Source organism: Mauremys reevesii, linkage group 1, assembly GCF_016161935.1.
Source record: "Mauremys reevesii isolate NIE-2019 linkage group 1, ASM1616193v1, whole genome shotgun sequence".
In the NCBI taxonomy this organism is placed as follows: Eukaryota; Metazoa; Chordata; order Testudines; family Geoemydidae; genus Mauremys; species Mauremys reevesii.
This window is the reverse complement of record NC_052623.1, coordinates 243,563,174-243,590,452: the sequence shown is the minus strand read 5'-3', so window position 1 is coordinate 243,590,452 and position 27,279 is coordinate 243,563,174. Positions and strand designations below refer to the sequence as shown.

Genomic DNA, 27,279 nt, shown 5'->3' with positions numbered 1-27,279 from the left:
TCTCTTCTCTCTCTTGCGTGGGGGAGTAGTTCTCCCCCATGGCTTCCCCTCTTCGTGCCTGGTGTATAAAAGCTCCCCCTCCAGTAGCAACCTAGTAGTAAAAGGAAAGCTGAAAACTTACAGAATTGTAAAATAAGCGGGGGTCCTCAGATCTTGTAATGTCTGATGGTTTTTTGCTGTTCCTTGAACTGAAACTCCCTAGAAGTTCCCTGTTCTAGCCAGTAGATGGTGCTGCGTGCCCTCTGATAGAAAGAATCTGCATGTTTAATAATAGTGTCATCTATTGCCTTGATTTGTATCATAGATCACAACAGAATTCATGCGACTGATGTTCTACATGCTGTTTGGTACCTTACTACTCAGCCTATCCCAGGACTCCCCACTGTGATTAATGACCATGGGTCAGCAAGTGATTCAGGTATTCTTTTTAATATACTGTTCTTTTAGGACATGGGTTGTGGAATACTGTACGTTTCATTTGCTAGAGATAAATCACCAAATGGGGAGGCTGCATAGGGAGGACTTTCAAACAATTTCAGTAATATATATTCGATATTTAATGTGTGCTAGAATATTTATTTGTGTTTTGCAACTGTGGTAGACCAATTCTTTCCAGTGGATTTCCATCAACTATACTTAAGGCCCTACCTAAGTATTGGTTGAAGGGGGAGGGATAGCTCAGTGGCTTGAGCATTGGCCTACTAAACCCAGGGTTGTGAGTTCAGTCCTTGAGGGGGCCACTTAGGGATCTGGGGCAAGATCAGTACTTGGTTCTGCTAGTGAAGGCAGGGGGCTGGACTCAATGACCCTTCAGGGCCCTTCCAGCTCTATGAGATAGGTATATCTCTCTATATTTTTTTTATTATTATTTTTACCAAATTCCTGGCCGTGAAAAACACCTCACAGGCCTTGAAATCCAGTCTCCCCTGTGAAATCTGGCTGTTGTAGGAGTGTCGCAGTATTGCCACCCTTACTTCTAGGCTACCTTCAGAGCTGGGCAGACAGAGAGTGGCAGCTACTGGCCAAGTGTCCCACTCTGAAGGCAGAGCCACCACCACCAGCAGCACAGAAATAAGGGTGGCAATACCACGACTCCCCTACAATAGCCTTGCGATCCCCCCATGACCTCCTTTTGGGTCAGGACACCAATGGTTACAACACTGTGAAATTTCAGATTTCAGTATCTGAACCTATGACATTTAAGATGCTTAAAATCCTGGGATTGTGAAATTTACCAAAATGAACCACCATGAATTTGGTAGGGTCCCAACTATACTGTAGAAGCACAGTATTTCACACATAAAAATATGTGAATTCAAGACTTTTGTAAGCTTTGTAGGACTATCTTACTTTTTCATGTTCTTTTTAAGCCCTTTCTTTCTACAAGCCACTTAAGTGATGACATCAGTGGTGTCTGCAAGTTAGCGGAGCTGGTGCCTATTGTTAATAAACACTTGGGATCTTTTGGGTGGAGAGATGTTTTACAAAAAACATTTTTTGAAAGACATTCACTCATAAGAATTACCATAGCAGAATTACTATAGCCAGGTGTCTGGCTAGTCCAGTATCTGCCTCTAAAAGTGATCTGTTCCAGAAGTCTCAGACTGTCTCCACTGCCTGAGCTTAAAGACCCACATCTATTAGCTGAAAGTCTGTAAATGACTCATAAACCTCTATGTGGTCCAGCCACTGGAGGGAAATAGAGAGCCATGCTATGCAAACGTGGATTAGCTAAGAAACGCTGGGCTGGTCATTGATTAATGCCTCACAATTAATTAATTAATTAACTGCACATAAATTTACAGTGTTATGATTAGGCTTGGAAGGTTTGATTTTTACTGGGAAATGTTAGTGAATGTTGATTTCACAGTAATAATTGGAGGTATACCAATCTCCTAGAACTGGAAGGGACCTTGAAAGGTTATCGAGTCCAGCCCCCTGCCTTCACTAGCAGGACCAATTTTTGCCCCTAAGTGGCCCCCTCAAGGATTGAACTCACAACCCTGGGTTTAGCAGGCCAATGCTCAAACCACTGAGCTATCCCTCCCCCCATGCAAACTAATGAAAAAATATTTTCATTGATTTTAATCAAAATTACAGATAGGCAAAGTAAGAAAAATGCTGCTAGAGAACCTCTAAGAATTTGATTTAAGGATATTTACTATGTGTATTTTGACATGTGATATTGACAGTTTATGTTTATCAGTTTTATAAAGATTTAACTTTTTGAATCCAAACATCTACTGTCACTAAATAATTATTGTCTGACTCCCCCATTATTGCCTGCAAAATTTACATACATAAAAAGAGGAAGAAAATGCTTAAACCCCAGAATTTTGCACAACTGAGAAAATTTAAATGAAAATAGGAAAAAAATGCTTAAAAATAAACATTGATATTATCCATCAGAATTATAAAAAAAATAAACATCCAATTGTGCCAACTCTAGTTAGGGTAACAGTCATTTTTAAGTTGCTGGGACATACACAAATACCAGAAATCATTGAGTTCAGTATTTCTGCACTGGGATACTAGACCTGATCTGAGATTAATGGTTTTGGTCAAATGTTTTGGGGGGGTTTGTAACACACAGGCACACAATTTTGCTCATGGTCTATATTTTCAATAAGTAATTAATACTCAGTAAGGGACTCTATTTCTGCTCAGATTCTGATAGTGGAATCACTCATGGCCATATGGGATATGTGTTTTCGAAGATGTACACACCTGCAGATGAGAGTTACGGCTGCCTAGCTGGCAACATCCCTGCCCTAGAATTGATGGCACTTTATGTAGCTGCAGCCATGCATGATTATGATCATCCAGGAAGGACCAATGCCTTTTTGGTTGCAACCAGTGCACCTCAGGTAAGTCTTTGGGCCATGTTTTTAAAGTCTACATAATTGTCAAAGACTTTTGAGCGCAGCTTTTCATTGTCAAGGGTGTTTCTGGCTTGCACTGGGTACTCGCCCGATGTAAACTATGAAATTGTTAGCATTGACTACTGTATTTCTCATTGCACAAATTGTGATTATTCCACAATATGTTGTGGAGCATGGTTACACTTAAACTATGCACAACAGCAGCACCAACAGCACTAAGAATCTCTTTAATTTACTGATGGATTTGTTGATTTGTTGATTTAAAGAAAACATTTGGAGGAAGAGAGGCTACATTTCTGTCAGTTCATATGGAACTCCTAACTTCTGTGCAGTGAATACGCTGACTTCATATGTAGTGACACACAGAATGGTATAATTAAGAGGCTCCTTGTTTTTTCATATTTTTCCTGTGTACAAGAGAGGTCAGATTTTGCACCAGCTATTTCTTTGATTGCTCATCTGTGGTAGCATTTGAGCACCTCATAACCAATCATGAATTTATCTTTACTAATTTCTAGTGAGGTAGACATTAAATGAGTTGCACAAGGTCACAAGAAGTCTGTGCCAGTGCTTGGCCACTAAATTCAGATTTCCTGAATCCCAGTCCATTGTCTTAACCAGAAGACCGTCCTTCCATCCTTTACATCCCAAACCACAGTGTAGCTTCAGCATACTCGTAAAAAAGGAGCTTATGATTGTTATTTCTGGGAGGAAAGAAAGGTGAGCTGGTGGTTACAGATCTGGACTGTGACTCGGAAAACCTGAGTTCAGTTCTCAGCTGGGACACAGACTTCCTATGTGACCTTAGGCAAGTCACTTGGCCTCACTGTGCCTCAGTTTCCCATCTATAATATGTGGATAGTACTTCTCTACCTCATGAGGATGTTGGGACGATGAAATCCGTTGATGTTTGTGAGGTACTATCCCCTGTTAGTAGAGAGGAAAGCTCCTCCAGCATTCTCCTAAGATCCAGCCAAAAAACACTTGTTCTGGTTAAACGTTGTAAAAGTCAGGAATAGAAGTTAGATGATAGCTCTTAATGTACAGTACTTACTGGGTTGTAAATAAATGAATGGACAGCATCAAAGTCTCTGGATTTCATTTCACTTTGGTATCACTTGAAGTCCACAAAGTTTCAATTCAGATCTGGTTCCTCCCCTCTTTTGATCACTTGCTTTGTTACAAGAACAGCAGCAGCAGCTTTGAGGAATAGCAAAGTGCTGCTGCCCAGCCAAAAATCTCCCCTCAAGAGTGATCCCATCTGGCACGGTATATGTGTCACAAAGGTGACATGTTTACTCTGTGGCTAAGCAGAAGGGGCTGCTCACAGCAGCTCAAATTTTGCAACACGATCTATGCAGTGAGGAACTGTGATGGCTTCAGAAGTCTATAACAATCCTACTTTGATGCTGGCGGTAATGAAAAAAATGATATTCAAGTATGTACTTGAATATATATAGACACATCTCCACAAAACTAAATAAAAAAGCTATTTATTCGCAGGCAAATTTGATATTTCTCTCCTTATGCTAAACAGTCAAGAGATTGTGGCTGAAATTCAAGCAGAATTTGACCATGTGACTTTAAATCCTGGACCAGTACAGGACTATTCCCTAACATATATTCCCTAGTGCTTTGTTTAATCTAGTTTCTGAATGGAGCATCCATCATTTCTCAGAGCTAGGGCCTTCAACATCAGTGGAATTTTAACCAACTGGGGATTTTGGTGTTGCAGGTTCTGTCAGGTCATATATGTATAAAATACAGGAGCTAGAAGTTCATATATTAGTGTGATGGGAACTATGTAACCATACTAGATTGAAAGAACCAGTTAGAAGCCCCAACCACAAAACACCACTGCTCTTGAAGGTTGAAGCTGTGAAGTGTGCATCTGTGTGTTTGTGTAAAATATATATAACACACATGCATGCGTGTTTGGGTCTTACACTCCAAAGAATCTCATATTTCCAGTTGACCACTACTATATAGTGAATTTATCTGCTCTCTGCCAATGCATTAATGGCTAATATAAAAAACCAGATTAACTCATCACAGCATGGGTCAACCAGCAATGGGAGATTGTCTACAGTGCAAGAGCTGGATCTTCCAAATCAGTCTTAACCACCACTAGGAAATAGATATACAACTGCTGATACTGCTGTCAGAAATTAACACTCCTTAAAATCTCTGCAAAATTTTTTTTTAAAGACCTGATCCTTTCTCTCATTTCTCCCATCATCAAAAGTCATTTCATTATTCCAATAGTCTTATTTCATTCTTATTTCATGTTTTTCTGTTTCAGACACTAGGAGGATTCTTAATTCTTAAATCAGTGTATTGTTTCCACAGGCTGTGCTGTATAATGACCGCTCTGTTTTGGAGAACCATCACGCAGCTGCTGCGTGGAATCTTTTCATGTCCAGGCCGGAGTATAACTTCTTAGTCAACCTTGATCATGTGGAATTCAAGCATTTCCGCTTCCTTGTAATTGAGGCCATTTTGGCCACTGACCTGAAGAAACACTTCGATTTTGTAGCCAGATTCAATGCCAAGGTAATAAGAAATTCTAATTTCCAATGCTTTCTAAATGAAAAGAGGATTCTTCTTGCCCTTCTGCACATCAGATGAGTCACCAGCTGGGAAAGATCACTAAAAAGGCAGCCCCACAGACAGAGACACATCTCCATTCAGTGAATAGTGATACTGAAACAGTAACAGGTATTTCTAAAAACACGTTCTGAACAATTTTTCATAATATTTATTTAGCTATCTAAGCTATTGAAAATTACCAGATATTACGCAGCATCATTCAGTAATTCAGCATTTTCTCTCTCTCTGTGGATACACTGATGAAGGAACCACATGCCGAAAGCTTGGAACCTATGAACGTGTGATCAGTTTTGTTTTCCATTTCTCCTTAACCATTCTCTCTCTTTTATAGGTTTTAAATGGCTGAAAATAAACGTCTTATGTACTGTGTTAAGAACCTAGTCCAAACATTTCAGTTAGGCAGCTAAATCCATAGTAAGGTACCTAAATAAGTGAACTGATTTTTCGGAGGTGCTGAGCACACTCATACCCCACTAAAATCAGACAGATCGGTGGGTTCTCAGCATCTCTGCAAATCAGGTCAGATGGGGCCCAATCCAAAGCCCACTGCAGTCAACGGAAGGACTCTCATTAATGTCAGTGGGGACTGAATTTGATGCCTAGATCACTGATTTTGGTGCCTTGATTTAGACACCTGGATTTGATAACTTTGTCCTAAATTTTTATTTTTGTGAGGTTAAATAGCCAGAGAAAAAGGATGAGTTAAAGCCAGAGGTATTATAGCTCTAGATCCAGCAACAAAACATGATATATATGAGAAATAGGCAAGCTAGCCACCCATTAGTACCCTGCCAGACATAACTTGGATGTGCTCAACATTAAACTTGGTTTAAATTTATGTGGCAGGTGGACTCTAGATGTCACATGTGAAGGTGATATTTGCACTCTCTCTGAAGAGGAAATCGGATGGCTTGAAGTGGCATGTCCTATTGACTGACTAGAGATTTGTAATGACAGTTGGCAGCTGTCCCCCTATGTTGGGTCATTGGATAGTGTGAGTGGTTACACAATAAAAAAGTGGGAGGAATAGCTGAAAATATTAACGAAATAAAACTTTCTGTGCTAAATTTGTCTCTGCCTTAAAATAAATTATCTATGATTCTTAGTGATTTAATCACTCATTCATATTGCAGAAGTGCCTACAGGCCCCAGTCAGAGATCAGGGCCCATTTATGCTGGGCTGCAGGCAACATAAATACATGTAATGGTCCCTGCCCCCAAAAGCTTGCAGTGTAAAATGTGCAATGGACAACAAGTGGCTATAACAAACAAGTAGGGGGAAGACCAGGTAACAATGAGGAAGTCATGTATGATGTCATAAGGAGTGGTCTTAGCATACCAGCTTCCATTGTCAAGTGTTTTGTAGGCATTGAAACAGGTGAGTTCTAAGGGGAGATTTGAATGAAGACAATGAATGACACAGATGTTAATGGGGAGCTTCTCCCATGCGTAAAGGGTGGTGTGAGGGAAAGGATGAAGGTGCTTTAGGGAAAACTGAACTAATGGGCAATGAAGGCTGATATCATTGGCACAGTGGAGGTAGGATACATAGTCACATCATTAGAATACTGGAGAGAGAAACCGCTCTGGTAGAAATGTGAAACTGTTGATTTCCCTGTGCCTTACCACTGCCTATTTGATCTTGTATTGAGAGACTAAAGCTGCTTCATGATTTAAATTATAGCTATGGTCATGTTAGATCACAAGAGAACCCTTTTGTTTTAAAAGGGGCAGAATAATATGTGTCAGTTGTCGTTGTGGTTTTTTTTGTTTTTTTGGTGGGAGAACTCTTTCAAACACATTTAGCCCAAATAGAAAAGAAATGTAGGCCTTGTCTGTCTACACACAAGCCTGCACCAGTTTAACTAAAATTGGTTTTAGAACACACCTCTAGTTAAATTGGTGCAACTTCATATATAGATAAGGCCATCGTTTCTTAGAAAAATTTGTAGGTCTGTCTTCTGCTATTAATGCTTTAGAGCCAGAGTATTAATTGCTAAATAATTATATGATCCTTAATTATCTATCTCAAACCTTAATTATTGGCACTTATTCTTCTTTTTCATGCTTGATCTACACTCTTAAATTACAAACCAGGGCAAACCCACCTGTTTAGGTTTGTAGTTTGCATTCAGTAGCTGAGCATATTTTAGCACATCACAGGATAAGATTTTCCTCTTGCCATGGGCTATTGTAATGGTTTTACCCCTTTGTGTATCTTCCAGGTGAATGATGATGTTGGAATTGACTGGACTAATGAAAATGACCGCTTGCTGGTTTGCCAAATGTGCATCAAACTGGCTGACATCAATGGGCCTGCCAAATGCAAAGACTTGCATCTGCAGTGGACAGAGGGCATTGTTAATGAATTCTATGAACAGGTAAATGTGTGCCCAAAGCAGGAATGAATTTACTTTCTGTTCTAAATTATTCTGTAGTGTGGTTGCATTTTAGCCTGGAGTTGATAGCATTTCAGTGCTGGGTGAAATTACTTTTATTTTTATAGAAAGTTTGAGGAATACACTTTCTGTTTTTACATGAACTATGCCCTTTTCAAGGTTCATGATGGCATTCGAGAACAGAACACCATAGCTTGGTTTGCAGGGAACTGGAAGCAAAGCAACCCCCTGGTATTCCCTTGGAAGTTTGAATTCTGAGGGAGCCCTGATCTTAATCTTTTCCAGTTAGAAATAGAGAGCACCTGTTTTGCCTGTTTAACACTGCCTGTATTCAGGGGAACTATCCCACTGCATCCAGGGCGAGTTTCCCCCCTGAGTTTTCAGGGGTAACTATACCATATATCTTAAGCCATTGGGAGTGGGCCAGCAAGCTGAGCCACTGCCCCCCCAAGGCCCAAGAATCTTCTGGGAAGGGCTGGACAGTCACCCAGAGGTTACATGTTAACCACTGTAGGGTGCTGACTGCCCCTGGTTTTAGCATATTAGCAACTGCATTGGGAAAGGGCTGGCTTCCCTCTGCTCTCTGGTAGTATACATAGGGGGAGTGAGAGGAAGAAAAATTCAAGCATTTGTCTGGCCTCTTCGTTCAAAGCACCTGAGGATGCAAGAGGACACTGGCCTCTGCATAAATATAAGACTAATTATTAAAAATAAATCCTACTGCAAGAGAAAGTTCTGCCATAATCTCCTGGATTTTCCTCCAGGACTCTGTTCTTATTATTTGTTTGCTGCACCTCATTGTATCTCACGTAAAGAGAGGCAGTCATTTAAACTCCACTGCATACCAACCAGATATAATGACATGGCTCACGTTGGATCCGTCACAGCGGATGGCATGCACAGTATATGTTCTGGAACACTAAAGGCAGCAACGTCATAAAAGCTGTTGACAAGGAACCCTAAAACAAAATCAGCAAAAGCATTATGATGTTGTGTGCTTTACAGTAGATTCATTCCATCTGCACACTCTGATTAAGGTTTTATCTTCGTTGTCCTTGCTCTCAGCCTTCCTTTTAGGATGGGCACTATATAGTACCGTTTGATTCTTGGCTTGAAAGTGACTTCCAACATGGCTGATAGCCAGAAACATTCTATTAAATTGTTAGAGATTTTTGATCAATGCACTTTGTGCCTGAAGAAATCAATGCTTCTGAGTGCTTTATGCAATGTGCTTTTCATTATGTCCTTTGAATGACATTAGTTGCCATACCAACATGGTGTATAGTAGCAATTTTCCTCCAGAACCTGCTACAGGTATTAAAGACAATGGGCTCATATGTATCAGCTGATTTATTCTAACTGAGGATCTAGCCAACACCCTATCACCTTTCCCACTCCCCCAGTCCCTAAAACAACTGTGTATTTTAGGGAAAACATCCAGTTTCTCATTTTTGAAAGGAAGAATTATAAGGGATACGCCAGTCTCCCCAAAGTAGGTTTGCTATAAAAATGGATTGCAAATGTACAATGTAACTCATATCTTATTGCCCTGGTATAAATGCATGGTACTTCCACATCTTGAATACTGCATACAAATGTGGTGGTCTCATCTCAAAAAAGATATACTGGCATTAGAAAAGGTTCAGAGAAGGGCAACTAAAATGATTAGGGGTTTGGAACGGGTCCCATGTAAGGAGAGATTAAGGAGGCTAGGACTTTTCAGCTTGGAAAAGAGGAGACTAAGGGGGGATATGATAGAGGTATATAAAATTATGAGTGGTGTGGAGAAAGTGAATAAGGAAAAGTTATATACTTGTTCCCATAATATAAGAACTAGGGGCCACCAAATGAAATTAATGGGCACCAGGTTTAAAACAAATAAAAGGAATTTCTTCTTCACACAGTGCACAGTCAACCTGTGGAACTCCTTACCTGAGGAGGTTGTGAAGGCTAGGACTATAACAGGGTTTAAAAGAGAACTAGATACATTCATGGAGGTTAAGTCCATTAATGGCTATTAGCCAGGATGGGTAAGGAATGGTGTCCCTAGCCTCTGTTTGTCAGAGGGTGGAGATGGATGGCAGGAGAGAGATCACTTGATCATTACCTGTTAGGTTCACTCCCTCTGGTGGAACTAGCATTGTTCACTGTCAGTAGACAGGCTGCTGCGCTGAATGGACCTTTGGTCTGACCATTCTTTTGTTCTTATGTTCAGCATGTGCCATGCAAATTGGGAGCCATTCTTGACAGCACCCCTCTCCGTTAAAAAACAGAAGTGTACTGGGCTTTGAAGAATTACGTCTCTGTACGAATTCTAAGTGTTATCAAAAACTTATTGTATTTAAATTTAGAAAAACACACAATATTGTTGAAGTATGTTTAATGGGTTTTGATGTTGATAGTTAAAGGAAGACCAGTGAGACGTGTGTTGTTTCCAACTGTAAATCGAGCTCATAATCAAGCTTGAAAGAATTAAGCTTGATTAATGTTAAACTTTTCATCAGTCGACTTTCTTCCCAACATTGACAACTTCTTCACATGAAATCTGAGATGTCATGCTGTGAAGGAGAGAGAACTGCCATCTCTGGTTAATCCACTTGTTATCTCAGGAATGTGCACACACTTTGGTTTTGAGATAATGATGGGAGGGGGGAGATCAAATATTTGATAGCTGAGCACTGAACTGTGTGTACCTTGTTAGAAAATGCAGGAAAGCTGGAAGTGAGGCATTCATCAAAGTTTAACTGTTTGCTCCTTGTGTTTCTCTTTTCTCAAAAGGGAGATGATTCATTTAACCAGATCTTGGATTCTCAGAGAAACTAGGCACTTGGAAACAAATTCAGCATGGATGTAATGTCTTAGAAATTGACTGTGGATCTTCAATAATGTTCATGAACTGTTTTATTTCTCAAATGTGGGTCTCCACAGTGTAGTCACATCAGTTTGCATAACAAGTCATATGCATTATCAATTATTCTTTTATTATAGGACCAAATCTTATAATAAAGGAATTTTGCTGCGCTAGGGATGACTGAAAAAGAACGTGAGTGTTTGGTTCATACAGTGGACCTTGGTAGAAAACTAACTCTTCCATCAGAGCACCAGGAGGGGGCCCTCTCTCTCTCTCTCTCTCCCCCTCCCCCCGCTCCCCCAAAAGAAATCTAGCAAAGGGACATGTGCAGAGGATCTTGCGTTTTTGAATGACCCTACATTGACATGTTCATTACAACCTTCCTCAGGAAACGAGTGACTATGGCCTGAAGCTTGGCAGGTCAAAGAAACACAAAAGTAGAGTCGCCCAACTTATTTATAATGCAGCTTAAAAGAAAGGCAAAATTAATAAGAAACCTATTTTGACAAGCCAGCCCTTGCTCTGAAAAGGTAAATCCTGTCCCCTTGTGAATAAGGTGGTTAGTTGCTAACAAGCTGCTAATGATGATAAAAATCACAAATGATTTGCATACATGATGGGGAAAAAAACAATATGGAGAAAGGTGATTTCATTTTTAAGCTTCCAAGAGAAACCTGATGAGGGTTTGGACTAGATGACCTCCTGAGGGGGGTTGGACTAGATGACCTCCTGAGGTCCCTTCAAACCCTGATATTCTATGATTCTAAGATGGCAATGTAAACTACAGGACTGGAAGATGGGCATTACTTTACAAAGTCCTCACAGAGCATGTTTTATAAATTCAGGGTATTCTTTATAGCAGATTATTCTTGTGTTTGAGCTGTGGAACTGTGTAGAGTAGTTTTAATATGAAGGCTGAATTGATGCCCTGCTACCTTTATATGCTGGTCTGCTATAAAAAATGAAATGGTAAAAGGCGATGGCTCCACAGCAGAATATTTTTCCTTCTAATATTTGCAATTGCCTTTGATGCTTCCCTCCACTTTCTCCCCCCATATCCATGTAATTAACGTATCACACAGAAGTAACACATTTTTATCATCTCTAGGGTGATGAAGAGGCAAGCCTTGGCCTTCCTATAAGTCCTTTCATGGATCGCTCAGCTCCCCAGTTGGCACACCTTCAGGAATCCTTCATTTCTCACATTGTGGGTCCACTATGTAATTCCTATGACTCAGCGGGGCTGATGCCAGGAAAATGGGTGGAAGATAGCGATGAGTCAGGAGATACTGATGAGCAGGAAGAGGAAGAAACAGCAGAAATGGAAACGTGTGAAAATTCCGAGTCAAGTATGTTGTTTGCATCTATATCTTTCAGTGAGGCTGATTTCGTTTCATGGGCTAATGATCCCCTGTATAAAAGCTTAAAGAGTTTCCCCTGGTCAGCCATAACCTTAATTTCCCTAGAACTGGACTAGCTGAACTGGCCCCCAAGAGGTTTAATGGGTAGCCACGCATTTTGGGAGTGGAGAAGCTTCTAAAGACTTCACAGACAACGCTTCTAGTAGGTCGTTAGGTTGCCCATCCTACATCTGTGATTTTTAGACTGTATCATGGATGGTTTTTAAAGGACTATATTTTTTTCTCCATTGGAAGATGTGGGTAGGACAAGATCTTCATCTTTTTGTTATGTTTTTGTACGGTGCCTGGTACAATAGGCCCCAGTTCCCTCATTGGGACCTGTAGATGCTACCACAATATAAATATTTTTTTAATGGTGGAAATATTTGAGAACACGTCTTCTTGTGGAAAGGGGTCCAGTTTGCTGTATTTGTATTTGTGCTGTGCATTGACATGTAAGAGATGTATCAGCTCCAGAGAATTTTTCATGACTCTCAAACCTCTGGCCACCCCATAAGTAATATTGATAGACTCCAAAACCCATACAGTCCTCTGCAGAAAGCATGACTGTGGCAGTGATTGGCCTGTTGGGAGGAAGCTTTAGTAGTCTACATGGGGATGTTGAGGAACCTGTGCAAAATGGTTTGAAGTGGTAAGTAAATTTGGAGCCCATGTCTCTTGGTAATTTCCCTTTAAATTAATCCAGGACCTCAGCCCTTACCACCTGTAGCCTTCCTGCCTCTCTCAGGGTCAGGGTGCCCCCTCCAGAGGCAGTAGGCCCACTGTACATATTGTCGGGTATCCTGGCTTGCGGCTGCGCTGTTGCCCAAATAACAATTCAAACCTCCGAAAGAGGATTAAGCCAACTACCAGTCAGCTGGGAGCCCAGGCTTCCTGGCTGGGGTGAACAGCAATATTTTATGACTCAAACCCTGTGAGTGTGAACTGAGCAATTAACAGTCTGGCTTCAGCCTCCTGGCTGGGGCAAGTAGCAACCAGCTATAGCTCAGCAATTATAGCTGAGCAATTAAACAGTCTCCATTGCCGACTTTCTGGCCTAAAGGTTAGCGCACAACCAGCCCCATGTATAGGGCTGGGGGGTGGGAGCACCCAGGTCCACAGCCGGGTCAAAGTCTTGTTTCCCTGGGCTACTTCCTACCAATTCCTGCTGGTGCTGCTTCGTCACTGCTGGGATCCAGCTGTCAGTCTTGTGGTCAGGTGGTCCTTCCTCCGGTCTCTCCTTGGGCTTTCTGTTTTCTGGGGAGGTGGTTTGCCTTTTCTTTCTGCTCCCAGTCATGGGTGTGACTGAGGGCTCAGCTCCCTGGGAGAGAGGTCTGCCTCCTTCCCTGGTCCGGCCCCAACTGAGCTGCAGGGCCCTGTTCTTATACTTCCTGCCCGCCCCTGCACTTCCTATGGAGGGAGGTGGGGTGGGGTTAGCTGCACCCACCAAGGGGACTTAACCCCCTCTGTACTGGAGGCGGGCCACTCTGCCTCACTACACCACCTCTTTTCTGTTCCTCCCCCTTCTGCATTCTCTCCTCCCATTTTATTTCTGTTCCTTTCCCTTCTGTTTCACTTTCCTTTTTGGCATCCCCTTCCCCCATTCTCCAACTCAACTTTTTACTAGGAAGGAGGACTGGATCTAGGGGAGGGAGAGGAAGCCATCAGAGTTCTAGTACAATATTAGTAATATTTAGTACTTGTATAGGGCTTGTCACCTACGAACCTCAAAATTCTTCACAAAGGAGGGTCAGTATCATTCCCATTTTGTATATGGAGAATTTATGATGTGAGAGGTTTAGGGACTTGTTTAAGGTCAAAGAGAGAGTCAATATCAGAGCTCAGAATAGAACCAGGGTCTTCTGACTTCCAGTCCAGAATTCTGTCCACTAAATCATACGGCCTCTTCAACCACACATGTGATGCCGTAACTAGTAATCCACTGTTCTCATTCACTTTGAGACCTTTTCATAAATGCATTATGTTCATATGAACATATAGGAATTGCCCTACTGGCCAGACAGGTGGACTACATAGTGTAGTATCCTGTTTTAGTAGTAGCGGAAGATTGTTTGCAGTATTGTTGTAGCCAGGGCTTTGGAGCTGTGCTCCGGCTGCAGTCCAGCTCCAGGCAAAAACCTGCAGCTCCACTGCTCCGGAGCTGTTCTGCACTCCAGCTCCGGGCTCCACTCCAAAGCCCTGGTTGTAGCTGTGTGTCCCCCAGGATATTAGAGAGACAAATTGAATGAGGTAATCTCTTTTTTGCGCTAACTTCTGTTGGTGAGAAAAACTTTTTGAGCATACACAGAGCTCTTCTTCTTCAGCGGAAGATTGACAGTTATGGAATTACCTGATGAGAGGGGAAGTTTCTTCAGTTAGTGATTCACTTATGCCCTAGAGCATGACACTTTATATCTTTACATTTATTAAAAAATAACCCTAATTAATGTGACTGTGGCTGTTGTCATTATCCATGAAAATGTCTAGACTTCTTTTGGAATACTGTTGCTCTCTTGGCCTCAGTGACATCACATCGCAGTAAGTTACACAGGTTAATTATGTATTGTGGGGTTTTTTAAAAAGCTTTAATTTTGTTGTCTTTCACGTCCATTGAAAATCCCCTTGTTCTTTTATGAGAAGAGATCAGTAGAGCAACTGATTCATATTCATCTGCCGTCTACCATTCCATCCTCTGGTGTAATTGCTGATTTCAGTGACAGATTACATATTTTTTAATGGTAATTTTAAATTCCTTAAGTAATCTAAGGTGTTATACTGTCTGGGCCTGTAGCTTGGTGTACTTCAATGTACCAATTTGTTCTGACATCTCCTCTTTTGACACATCAGTCCCTCATCTTTAATCCCTGAAAAGTCTAAATCTCGGGTAGGTATCTCTTCAATATTCTCTACACTGATGTATCTATTTACAAGATTACAAACATTAGTCAGGTATTTAGATCTGTTTTCAGTGTCATTTTAAATATTCCAAGCTCTTTCAGCACAACACAAAAGAGATCTCCTGTTTTCAAAGAGATTTATGCCTCTGATTTGCCCATATATGTCAAATACTTAGAAAAAGAATTTTTTTTACCACATTCAGGACAACTCTAAGTGAAATGTCTTTGAGAAGATGGAAAGGGGAAATTATTGTAGAAGGCCTTTCATTGTAGTCAAGGTAATTCATTAGAATATTTTAGATAATTGGACTTTAATAAAATTAACTAGTGTATTGTCTGACCTGCAAACATTTGATGTAGCTTAAAAACAAGAGATATTTTGTTATGTCTGAACAGGTAACTTCTGACAAGCCCCACTGTGAATTTAAGAGTTAAACTGAATCAATCCTTATTGGGTTCAAACAAAATCTCAAGCCATAACAAATCTCTGCTGAGAGCTGCAAGATTTGGGGTCACAGGAAACCTGGGATAGAATGTTCTAATATGGTGTATTGGTGGAATAGAGGTTTCTTCTTATTATTAAACCTGAAAGTTTCCTACAGGGAACCAAGAGCTTTTTAATGAAGGATTGAGATGGATTTGGACCGTGTTGCAGTGAAAAGCTCTTTGTTTCCATTCAAAAGCTTCAAGGACTCAACATTTTGGCTCCCAACACAGACATGCTTTAGGCCACCTGCAAACTCTCATTTACGCAAATTTTTTTGGTACAAAACATTCCTGTACGTCACTGTTCTTTTTTTCAGTAGAATTCCTGAAGAGGTTTATTATTTAAGTTCTATAGCTGCCACTGCGACTCTTCATGATTGGTGAAACTCTTCAGGCTTTGTGTTGAATGGAATTGTAGCTAGCACAACTCTATCACCATCAGACTACAGGACTGTCTACAATAATGGGCTGTCACTCAGGACAGGAAAAAGTTTGTGGTGCAAGTGACTTTGATGATGGGAAGTGGCAAATATAGTTTGTAGTATAATAGCAGCTTGATGCCTCAAAACTAGAAAGAAGGAAACTCCAAGGCTATGATATTATTTGCCATAGGACTTCACTTATCAACAGTCCAAACTCAATTGTCATAACAATAGCAATGCTGCGCTATATTGTGTGAAACCTAGATTTGGATTTTTCACTTGCTGCTTCAGTGGAGCTCAGGCCCATTGCAATAGCAAGGTAATGTGTAGAGCAGATCTTTAAAAGGAAGGGATCATAGGTGCTATTTTGTTGACTAATGTATAGAACATTCATTACTTGCCTTCTCCTCTTCCAAAGCTCCTGTCAGTGCATAGGTAATGCGTAAAGAAAAGAAAACAAATATTTCATAGAGTAGTGAAGGATCCTAAATTGGTCAGCCTGAAGCTGGCCACATTTGCTGTCAAAAAGAGCACATAGCATGCCCAAATGAGTGAGAGGAGACATGCATTTTGTAATACGTTTACAGGCAGTATATCATTCAACCACTAGATGTCTTTGTGTGCTGTACAGTGTCCTGGACCGGGTGTGCTCCTTGGTAAACAAAGGACACAAAGCTGGGACTCAAACTGTGTGAAAGTTGGCTTGGTCTATTTTTCCATGTAGTTGTACCTTTTTTTATTTTTTTAATAAACTCTTAATTAAGATGGACCCTTGATTCCACATATCATGACTCTTACTCTCTCTTCCCTCCCAAGAAAACAATACAGTAATTTGGTCTAATATTTTACAGGAAAGAAAAAGTTCAAGCGGAGGAAAATCTACTGCCAGATCACTCAGCACCTGCTTCAGAACCATAAAATGTGGAAGAAAGTAATTGAAGATGAGGAAAGGATAGCTGGGGCAGAAAAGCAAGGTCTAGAGCAATCCACGCTGCACCAATCCTCGGAACAAATTCAGGCCATCAGGGAAGAGGAGGAGGAGAAAGGGAAACCCAAAGGGGAGGAGGAGGAGGAGGAGGACACAGCTATAGAACTGAACCAATGACAATATTTTCAACAGTATTTTAAGACAGATTGACTTGTGCACAGACTCCTTTTCAAGCCAGCACAACACTTAGACACAACACTGTAGAAATATTGGATAATGCGCCTACAGCAATTTGATTTTTTTCTCTTTCCTTTGTATGGTGAGGTACATTGTTTAAACTCCTACGCTCAAGAAGCTTTCGCACTGCAACACCGGCTTTTACAGACTTTCTTAAAGAGGCAAGGGGAGGGTGGAATTTTATACATAGCCAGTCATTGGCTGTGCACTTCAGCAAAATACATGTAATGATATATTATGGTCACCGTGATATTACAGAAGGAAGTTGTCCAAGGAAATGCTGCTCCTAAAGCACATTTGCAGTTAACTGTAAGGTACCAGTTAAGTAGATTTTGCTCTTAAAGCTGAGGGATAAAAGTTCCAAAGCTTTCTCAGAATGTTAATACATCCTGCTAACATATATGTGGGGGAGAAGAGGGCGCGCACGTGTGTGTATTTGGCTGGATGTACTATAATGTAATGTAGTTTGAGTTTTTATCAGACTAGGTTTAGCACATGGCTTGTGAACAAACACAAGGCCCCAATTCTAGGAAATTTGGGTGGGCGTGGAAAGTGGATCCCTTCGTAAGGAGCTCTGCATTTTCAGTGGCCAATGAAGCCTCCTTTTGCAGCCTGGTTGCACCACTGTCTTTCAGCAGAAGCCGTGCGACTCTCACTGCTGACCTGGCACCATTTGGCAGCACCCTGTGACTGAACTCCTAACCACCTGCCACATTGGCACTTTCCAGACTGCCAGTGCAAGGAATGTGCATGGAATCCATCGTACCCAAAGTGCGGGTTATTGTAGGGCACACTTTGTTACTCCTCGTTAAGATAACTGTGCCTTTGAATGAGTTAGTGGTTTCGGGGAGCACTGTGTGTGTGTGTGTGCGCGCGCGCGCGTGTGAGAGACAGAGAGAGACCATGCATGCTTGGGAGTTTATCACACACTATTGCTTCCTCCCTCCCCCAGCCTTACATTTCCTTGTGTCAGTGGCCAAACACATTGTAAAATGAAGCTAAATTGTCATCTTTAAAGTGCAGCAGGAGGGGAGGTGTGAAGCCATCCAGTTCCTTGGGCTCAAAAGGCAGTGTCTTTGTGATGCTCCAACAGAAGGGTGCGGTGAGGCAGCAGCTGCTTGTCCATATTTGCTAGATGTTTGTATGCCTCAGCAGCCACTCACACCAGCTTCAGAGAGTGCCGTTTTTCAGCACGGGGTGCTGAATGGGAGCCATTTGCAGCTGGCATTCTGTTTAGATGCAGCATACTCCATCCATACTACTTTATGTTTGCGCTTTGGGGGGAAAAATAAAAGATCGGGGCGGTAGTAGAGCAGATAATTTTTGGTTTGTTTCTCTGTCATTTAAGCTGTGAGCCAAACGTCTATTTAAAAGGTTGATATTCACGTTCAATATTTTATTTCACGATATTATATTTGTCAATGATTAGTTATCTAGATGTAAATATGGAGAAATTTGTATGGGTTCCTGTAGATAATGAAATCTTTAAGAAAAAGGGGGGGAAAAGGGAAACGTTTTTGTAAAGGTAATTTTTTAAAAAACACCGTTTTTATACAGTGTAGCCATTGCCAAGCCCATCAAATAAGGTCTTGAGTAGTTGAGTAGTTAAGGGAAGCCACTGGTCTACAGGAGCAAGACACTGACATATTAATGTTTATTGATTTGGACTGGTAGCCTCAGCCATTACCTTGCTAATTAAGGATTTACCAGAAATCTTTTGGTTCCCCCCAAAAAATCTGAGTTCATGATCTCCCAAAAAGGTGGACCAATGAGGTAAGCCATTCTAAAATCTGAGCCTGCAGACCTCATTCATCAACAAAGCTTGAGTGGGGCTGCGTGGATGAATAAGAAATACTCACGTAAATAAAGGTTGCAGTAACAGCCCATCCTGTTTTAACTTAAGTCTCTGATCTGTCCATTGCTCACCCCCTTGTATTTACCACCCTTCACAGTATTTTATTGACTCATTAGTACTTCTTGGGAAATAACAGAGAACATTCTGTTTCTAAACCAGTCTGCATATGTGTTATCACTTCTGTATTTTTCTCCAATTCAGAATGCAGTTCGGGTCTCTTTGTTTCTTGTGGGTTCATCTTCTCTTTATCTTTCCTTCCCCCTTCAAACAGTAGGAAGACACACTCCACTGTTAGTGACAGCATGATTATAGAGTATGACTTCAGTTGGGAACATCAATAGAAAGAGTTGATCAATGCTAAAAAAAAATCAAAGATCCTGATTTCATTTTTTTTTTAAGTAAGGGAAATCAGATAACTAAGCATAATTCTTCCAAAACAAAATGGAATGCCTCTCAAAGTTTTCTCCAAAGCACCAGCAGGTCTCCAGTAATTCAAGCTTGCACTGTTTCAACGTTCATTCAGTCACCTCTGTCTATCATTTAATGTTTTGGCACCAATTATATACCAGGTTGAAGAGCTTTCTCACAACATTTAACACGTCCTTTAATATTATTTTATAAAAAATCAAACTCACAGACACTGTAGAATTCCACATCCCAACTGAGGATGAAAATCTATGGTCAGAGTTAGAATTTACTTTTTTAAAAATACCAATGGGTTAAACAAAAAAACAAAAAAAAACCACCTTGGTGAAAACAAAAGCCAGGGTTCAAAGGTGCTAATAAGAGCACAGATGGTGTAATAAAGAGGGGAGGCATTCCAAATACAAGGCTGAATCCTGCAAACCTTTTACTCCTGCACATAGTCCTGTTGAATTCCTTGTATAAGTGGCTACTTACCCAAGCAAGAGTGCAGGACTGGGCCTCTGAAAAAGTGCTCTTTAAAATGTACCTAGAGGAGAATTTTAAGATATATCCTTAGTTGTTGTCATTCTAGTTGCTACTCAGCAATATTAAAGTCTGTTTCCAGTTCATTGAGCTTACTTCCTGTAGTGCCAGTGAGGCTGTTACAAATTACTACGTTACTACACAAGCCTATTTGTGGGTGCAGTTAGACAAACTCAGGTCTTTTTAAATGAAGGAATTGCTGGCAGGCTTAGAACAGGAATGGTGAACATTATCCAAACTGTAGAGCAGGAGGCAATACTAGTTAGTGAAAGCAAAAACAGCTGGGACTGGTTAACTTGATAATATGCTAGCTGTGGTGATGTGCAGAATTCATAGGTATTAGTAAATAACCAGCTGCATCTAGTAACAAACCAGGTGACATTCTTGCACTCCACATTGCTACTGGCAGAACCCGACTTCAGTAGGCAGTGACCCACTTATAAATCTTACCCGTTATCTTTGAAAATGTGTTTCCAACAAGAAATTATCAGGAAACTTCCCAGGCGTGTTTTACCAGTAAAAAGAAGGTTTGTATTGAATATGTGCAGTTTTGCTTTCTTTTGTAGTAGATAACAAAGCAAATAGTTGATTATCCAGAGATTTATGTTCTGGTCTAGGCTCAAAAGAGAGAGAAGAACCAAAACTTTCAACCAGAAGTTTCAGCAGCCCTTTCAGGCCATTTTGATTTCCTACTTTCTGCAACCCTTTGGTGTTCTGAAATCCAGATAAACCACAGCCTGTGCAATAATTTTGAAACAAAAAAAGTAAATTGCATTTCATCAGCCGTGTTCAGTTTTCAGGTAGAGTATCAATGAATGTTTAAAGTGTTGATATGAGATTCTGGTATGTACAGTATATAAATTATTTGTTTAATACTGAGGAAACCAAAGACCTTTTCAAGAATGTTTCTCAGTAGAAATAATAATTAGAAATTACATTCTTATGGAATTCCATACTTTGGGGGAGGCAGGCACATGTCTCAAGTTCTACATTCTTTTTAAAAAGAGAGTGAGAATAGTATGACTTCCAATATTGAATCAGAACCTTCATTCCCTTGTTAATTTTGTCTTCTCCATTGTAATCACTGACTGATTTAGCAGTGTGTGCAGCCACCATTGTGAAGAGAAGTACACTGAATGGCCTTGTATCAATCTACATGGCAAGTATTTCGTTTCTCCATCTTCTTGTTATGCTACCCAGCCAGTTGCTGCTGGTTCATCCTTACCGGTTTTAGAATCTGGCTTGTTTGTCAGCAGACATGTATTTTGTATTCCTTCCCCAACACACAGAAGATAGAGATTAGATAAAAACCCAGAACTATTTATCTTTCGCTTGAATGGTACTGACACTGAAATCATCCCGACTTTGAATCGAAGCCTACCCATCTCTAGAAATAACCATTCTGATTGGGCCCAGATGGTCATAATCCAGGTTTAGTTGCTCTAATCCTATTGGGACTTGATAGCACACTAAAAGTTTTGATGCAATATGCAAAACACCTATTGCCACATGTCTTGGAAAATCAGCTGCTCCCCTTGATGCAAAAACTGTGTTAGATTTTTCCAGGTGATGCACTGTTGCATGCCATGCATTAGATACTTGGACGGAAATCCAGTGGCAATCAGGGATTCCAATGTGCTCTTAAAAAGGAGTTCAAATCTCTCTTTTCTGTGGGTGAGATTCACTCTTTGCAGAAAACTATAGCAGTGTCAGTGCACCCCCAAAGCCCTATTTTGAGCACTTAAGTGGAGTATAGGCATTGTGGAATTTAGGTGGTTCATCGGGAATGTTGCCCAACTAAGGGCTTAAGGTAACAATTTTCAGACATGTTCAAGTGGCTTAGAATAGAATTTCAAAGGTATTTAGGCATCTAATGAGATTTTCAAAAGCACATAAGCAAGTTAGGTGCCAAACTCTCATTGATTTCAATGGAAAACAGGCATCTACCTCGTTTAGATTCTTTTGAAAATCCCACAAGATGTTTGTTTGCATCTTTGGGTGCCTATATACCTTTGAAAACCTGACCCCAAAGTCCGTTTTCAAAAGTGACTTAGGTGGTTATGTCCCATTGACTTTCAATGAGATTCAGGCCCCTTAAGTGTTGTGACTTCTGAAAATGGGACTTTGGCACCTATGCCACGTTAGTCCATTTTTAAAAAAATTGTACCCTTATAAAAAATTGAGTGAAGACTTTTCAATTTGCCCCAAAAATATGAATGAAGCCATTAATAGGTATAAATAGTAATTGCTTGCACTGCCTTACTCTGAATAGGGCCTTAACCTGCACCACTGATGTCAATGAGAGCTTTGCTATTGATTTCAAGAGGCAAAGAATCAAGTCCATAGTTCCACTGATTTCCCCAGGACTGCTTGACAAGATGCTAGTCATCATGAATGTGGTTGGCAGAATCGGGCTGTGAGTGAGTCAGTACCCAGATTAAAGTACAGGGCAGCTTGCCAACTCATACCACACTTTACATTCTTGTAACAAAGTAAGACACGCAAGCTGAGATGCAACTGTGCTTTGATTCATCTGAGATATTAACAGTGAAATAGAAACTATGCAGTAAAGGTTGGTTTACACTGGAAGAATAATAATAAAAAAAGACAGTTGGCAAGTACTTTGCTTCCTTCCCTCTGGTGAAAAAGAGGCATTTGACAATATTTTGGCATAAATTTGGTGGCTGGATATTACTAATATTGTTTTGGCCTGTGCATATTGGTGTGGTTGAGAAGCACAGACGTCATGTAACTGAGCGTAAAGGTTTCTGTTTAAGTGTGAGTGATGTGAGACAGGAATCACTTGAGCATTTTTATGACACACTGATGGAAAAATAAATTGGCTCCAAGGCATGCAAATGGTTTTATCTACAGCCAAGCATGTGCCTTTTTGTTGCAGCAGAGAACAGTCTATACTGTGCAACTAGGGGCTGAGCACCAAGAGTCATTCAGTCTTTCCAGCCTTGGCTTGGGATATTTGCCTGAAAAATTGGGTATCCCCCAGCTGGCAGCATGGTATTGACGTAATTAGTCCTAATGGGATTTTAAACATAGGTGGAGACTGTTAAATTGGCAACCCCTAGGAAAGAAAGGAAACCTAGTCAAGTTCCAAATAGACTTTATACAGTGCAGCTGGTTTTTACTTTTCATTCAAAACAGAGGGAGTAATCCTTTGGAGAGACTCAAGCATTGAGTTTCAAGGGTGTTAACAGTAGTACTGTTTGACAGTCAGTCAAACATCAATAAATGCACTAGAGATGATTCCCCCCCTCCCTCCCCAAACTGAGGAGGAGGAATCCCTCTTTAATTTTTTTTAAATGAACCCACAAATTTGGAGCCTTTTGATGTTTAAGTTATCACTCTTTACAGATTTGCTGGCGGCGTTTGTCAAAGAACCAGGCAATCTGAGGGAGATGGGAGGGTGGGGGGGAGAGGAGATATGATTTTGTGGTGTTTTTTGGACAGTATCCAGCCCTCAAGAAAATAAATTGAAACAATCATAGGCATTGTACAGTGCTCAGCCTTAAAAATGTGCCAATTTATCTTAGATAAATAGAGATGGTTACCACTGTATTTGTGGTATTTCTTATACTTAAGCTTGGCAAAAATCGATGTTTGTTTATTTATAGTATTGATGTTTATTTTTAAGCATATTTTAAGATTTTTATCCATTTAAATTTTCACAGTTTAAGTTATGGGGGAAATCAAACAATTATTTAATGACAGTGACACCGAGATTCAAAATGTTAAAGTATTATAACTGTTAAAACACAAATTAACATCATATGTCAAAATACACAAAGTAAATATCCTTAAATTAAACTCTAGTACGTTCTCAAGCAGCATTTTTCTTATCTTTCCTATTTGTAAATTTTTATTATCAATAGGAATATTTTCTCATCAGTTTGTGTGTGTACAGGTGAAATCGATGTATGCCTACATTTACTGATAAAAATCAAATCCTTCCAAGCCTACTTATCTCTAGTATCTAAAATTGGCCAGTTCTTAATGATGACCATTATAGTTGCAATCAACCAGCCTTGTCCGTGGTCTCCTTGTCCACTTTTTACGACGTAACTTAGAGACACTAAGTGTGTAAGTTTGTTGTCAAATAAGCCTTTACTCGCTATGAGAGGAGGAAAAAAATCAATGGTGCCCATTTTAATCAATGTTTTCAGATGGCTGATCTGGGTAATTTATATTTTCACACTTCCCAATGTATGTTTCACATAGCAGTATGTTTATGGTGTGAAAATTGCACAGGGGGCTGTAGCTGTTGAACTGGCTGAACTGGTTGCTTCCAAGCTACATGAGCAACCTGAAATGGTTCTTATGATATACAGTATGTGGGTGTCAAGACCCACATCTAGGTAATGGTGAAAATTTTGCTGCATACAAAGTGTTGCATTGCAGCTGTTTAAAAAACAAACTGGGAGAAATAACAGCAGTTTTGTCTTAAAACTACATCCAGATATAAAAGTAAACATGAAGCACCCTGTAGTAGTCAAAGCTAAGGTGCATTTGTAAATGTAGCTGCCTTTTCATTTCTTGGTTCAAAAAGTAAATCCAGCTGAGATCAAATAAGCAAAAAGTCCTTATTGTGTGGCCACAGTAAGCCATATGCATTAACTGCCACCTGTTTCAACTTCGAAAGGAAGCTGTCATTGCACCTGGTAGCTGTAGGTGGTATGGGGCCAGAGACTGGGGCTGTGAACAAAAGAAATGATTTGAGGGATTTGGAAGTGGTAGGATGTCTACAGAGCAGTTGGAGAAATATCTCAGGATAGAACAGTCCAACTCTATGCCAACCTTAACTTGGTTTGTTCTTAGTATTGCTCTGAAGTAAATGGACTTAAATGTTCCATTCTTCAACAATGTCTTCCTTTACGACAATGAACACTCACAAACTATTACTTAATGTGAATTAACAGTTACAGTTTGCTTTTAAATATATATTGAAAATAGTTGAGTTTTTTCCCCCGACCCTGATAGTTTTGTCTAACATGTATAAACAAATCCATGTCTGTAATGTGAAAAACAATGAGAAAATGGTTAATGGTTTGCCATGCATGTACATAAAGTTTTAGGTAGAAAGTCCCATCCATCTATTAATGCTTTCCCTCCTCCTCCCTTCAAGATTTCTGCCTGATCCTGAAGCATAATTAAAATCTATATTACAGCAAAGGTTCAATTTTAAGTATTTATTAACATTAATACAGTACTACAGATTACTATCTTAAATGATCAAAGACAGCATTTGTAAATGTTATATAATGTCAGTGGTACTTTTATATTTTGATTTTTGTTAATATATATTTGGTCATTACTTCAAACACTCAACCTGTTTTTTTTAATCAATATAAAATGTTTGCATGGGGAAAAATAATCTTAAGTTCACAGTCAAATTTTTTAAATTGTAATTCATACTGTAGCTTTGTTTGCTTAACTGATAACATTTTCACTGATGGATGGCAGTTTATTTTTGATAGAAAAAAAATCTAGTACTAATGTTCAAACATATATAATTTTAAATTTTTGCATCGCCAAAAATACTGGAAACAAGTATCATTCAAAATGACTTAAAGAGATCATTTTCCAATATGGGTTCATCACCTGGACTATAAATGAAATCCAGTGCTTGTATACCTGTGTATAATACACACACATCCAAACATGCCCTCCCAAACCACCCCATTCAATATAAAATGTTCCTTGTAATTAGTTGAATCTTAGTGAATGTGATTGTGAAATCAGCTCATCAAGGTCAAAATATTTTCTGAATGACAATTCTGGGGAGGATGATGTAGTTGAAATAGCTTGATCCTCACTCAGTTTGGGGCCAAATTCTAAAACCCTGGTACACCCAAATCTCGCTTTTAAGTCAATGGAGGTATTTGGCTACAAAAAGAGTAAAAGTTTTGTCCTTTGGGGGGATAGTTAATAACTTTGGATCTTACCTTGTGAGGTGCAGACCTCAGCATCTTGAAGAATCATTCATTTTTGATGTATAATCTAAGCCATCAATATCTTGAAGAATCATTCATTTTTGATGTATATTCTAAGCCCTAATCAATTCTGACTGCAAGTTTTCCAGTGAATCACAACTGTGATTTTAAATTAATCCATCCGTAATGTTTTCACTTGAAGGGGTAACCTATTTTTATAAGGTAATATTTGATAAGCGTGTGTGTGTGTTATCTTGGAGATTCCTATGAAGCAATATTTTTAAAAAGAACTGCCAACCAAAGTGGCAATGCAGAAAAGTGCCATTTTGTGCAGGATTTGTACATGCCAACTTTTAACACAGTGTTCTTTTCACCAAGTACTACATGCATTAATTTATATTTATATATTGTCAATATTGTTGTAACCAAACTTCTCCTTTTTAAACACTTCAAGAACAAGGCCTTGTATTTTTAGGTGATGATCTTTCACAGACAGAATAATTCTTTTCCTTTCACTAGTATCTTGCACTCAAGACATGTAGCAATACTTAATATATTCCCTTCACAAGTATTTGTTAAGTGATTTAGTTAATGGCGGATAAATGTTTTGTACAAAATAGATTCTGTACAGAAAAAAAATCTTTTAGATAAACATTATTTATTTTTACTGTTTTGTAAGTTAGACACTATAATGAAGCTCCTTTTTGCCAGAATTACTGGAAGTGCCTCTTGGTAAAATGTATAATACAGTAAATATGTATTCAAAATTATTAGAAATACTTGTCACAAAATGAACAATGTGGATGTTGCAATGTGAAGACAAATGTACAACATAAATATAATTCTGTGGTATCATACATGCTGTGGTTCTTTTTCCTTTAACAGAGTTGAATTCAGCTACCCACCTTTCTCTGTAAGAACTGTCATACTGCAAGAGACCAATGCTCCCTCTAGGCTCTGATCCAAACCCACTGAAGTCAATGGAAACATTCTAAGGGGCTTTGAATCAGGTCCTGAGTGACATCTCTCATCTCCAAGAGTAGCCAATGCCTTATGTTTCAGATGAAGGTGTAACACCCCGTATGTGTCTAACTGACAATACTGTGCATTGGGGAAAGAGTTCTTCCTAACCCCTTTCTTATAAATATATGCCTGTTAGCATTGACTTCTTCCATAGGATTATTCACATGGTTTTAAAGTTAAGCATGTGCTTCAGCACCTTGCTGAATAGGGGGCTTAGTGCAGGTGCTGGGTTTTGTTTTCATAGTGGATGTCAACATTGACCTAATTTTTGTTATTTTCATTTATTATTTTAGAGCTTTCAACAAAGCTCTAGGTGCTTTTCACTGGAGGGAGAAAGTCCCTACCCCCATAGATTTCACATTATAAATCTTTGACAAGGAGTAGGGAAGTGACAAA

General features: G+C 39.7%; 1 protein-coding gene across 8 annotated transcripts in view; it reads left to right on the top strand.

The window, feature by feature from the left end:
* PDE3A (phosphodiesterase 3A) overlaps window positions 1-19,122 on the top strand; it is a 539,267-nt gene extending 520,145 nt beyond the window's left edge. For all 8 annotated transcript variants that reach the window (XM_039544402.1, XM_039544382.1, XM_039544374.1 and 5 more), the window contains 6 exons: window positions 305-418; window positions 2,668-2,867; window positions 5,232-5,435; window positions 7,718-7,873; window positions 11,851-12,091; window positions 16,799-19,122. In XM_039544402.1, the coding sequence (XP_039400336.1) occupies window positions 305-418; window positions 2,668-2,867; window positions 5,232-5,435; window positions 7,718-7,873; window positions 11,851-12,091; window positions 16,799-17,052 (1,169 nt within the window). In that variant the 3' untranslated portion in view covers window positions 17,053-19,122. The remainder of the gene's footprint in view (window positions 1-304; window positions 419-2,667; window positions 2,868-5,231; window positions 5,436-7,717; window positions 7,874-11,850; window positions 12,092-16,798) is intronic.
* Window positions 19,123-27,279: the final 8,157 nt, after the last annotated feature.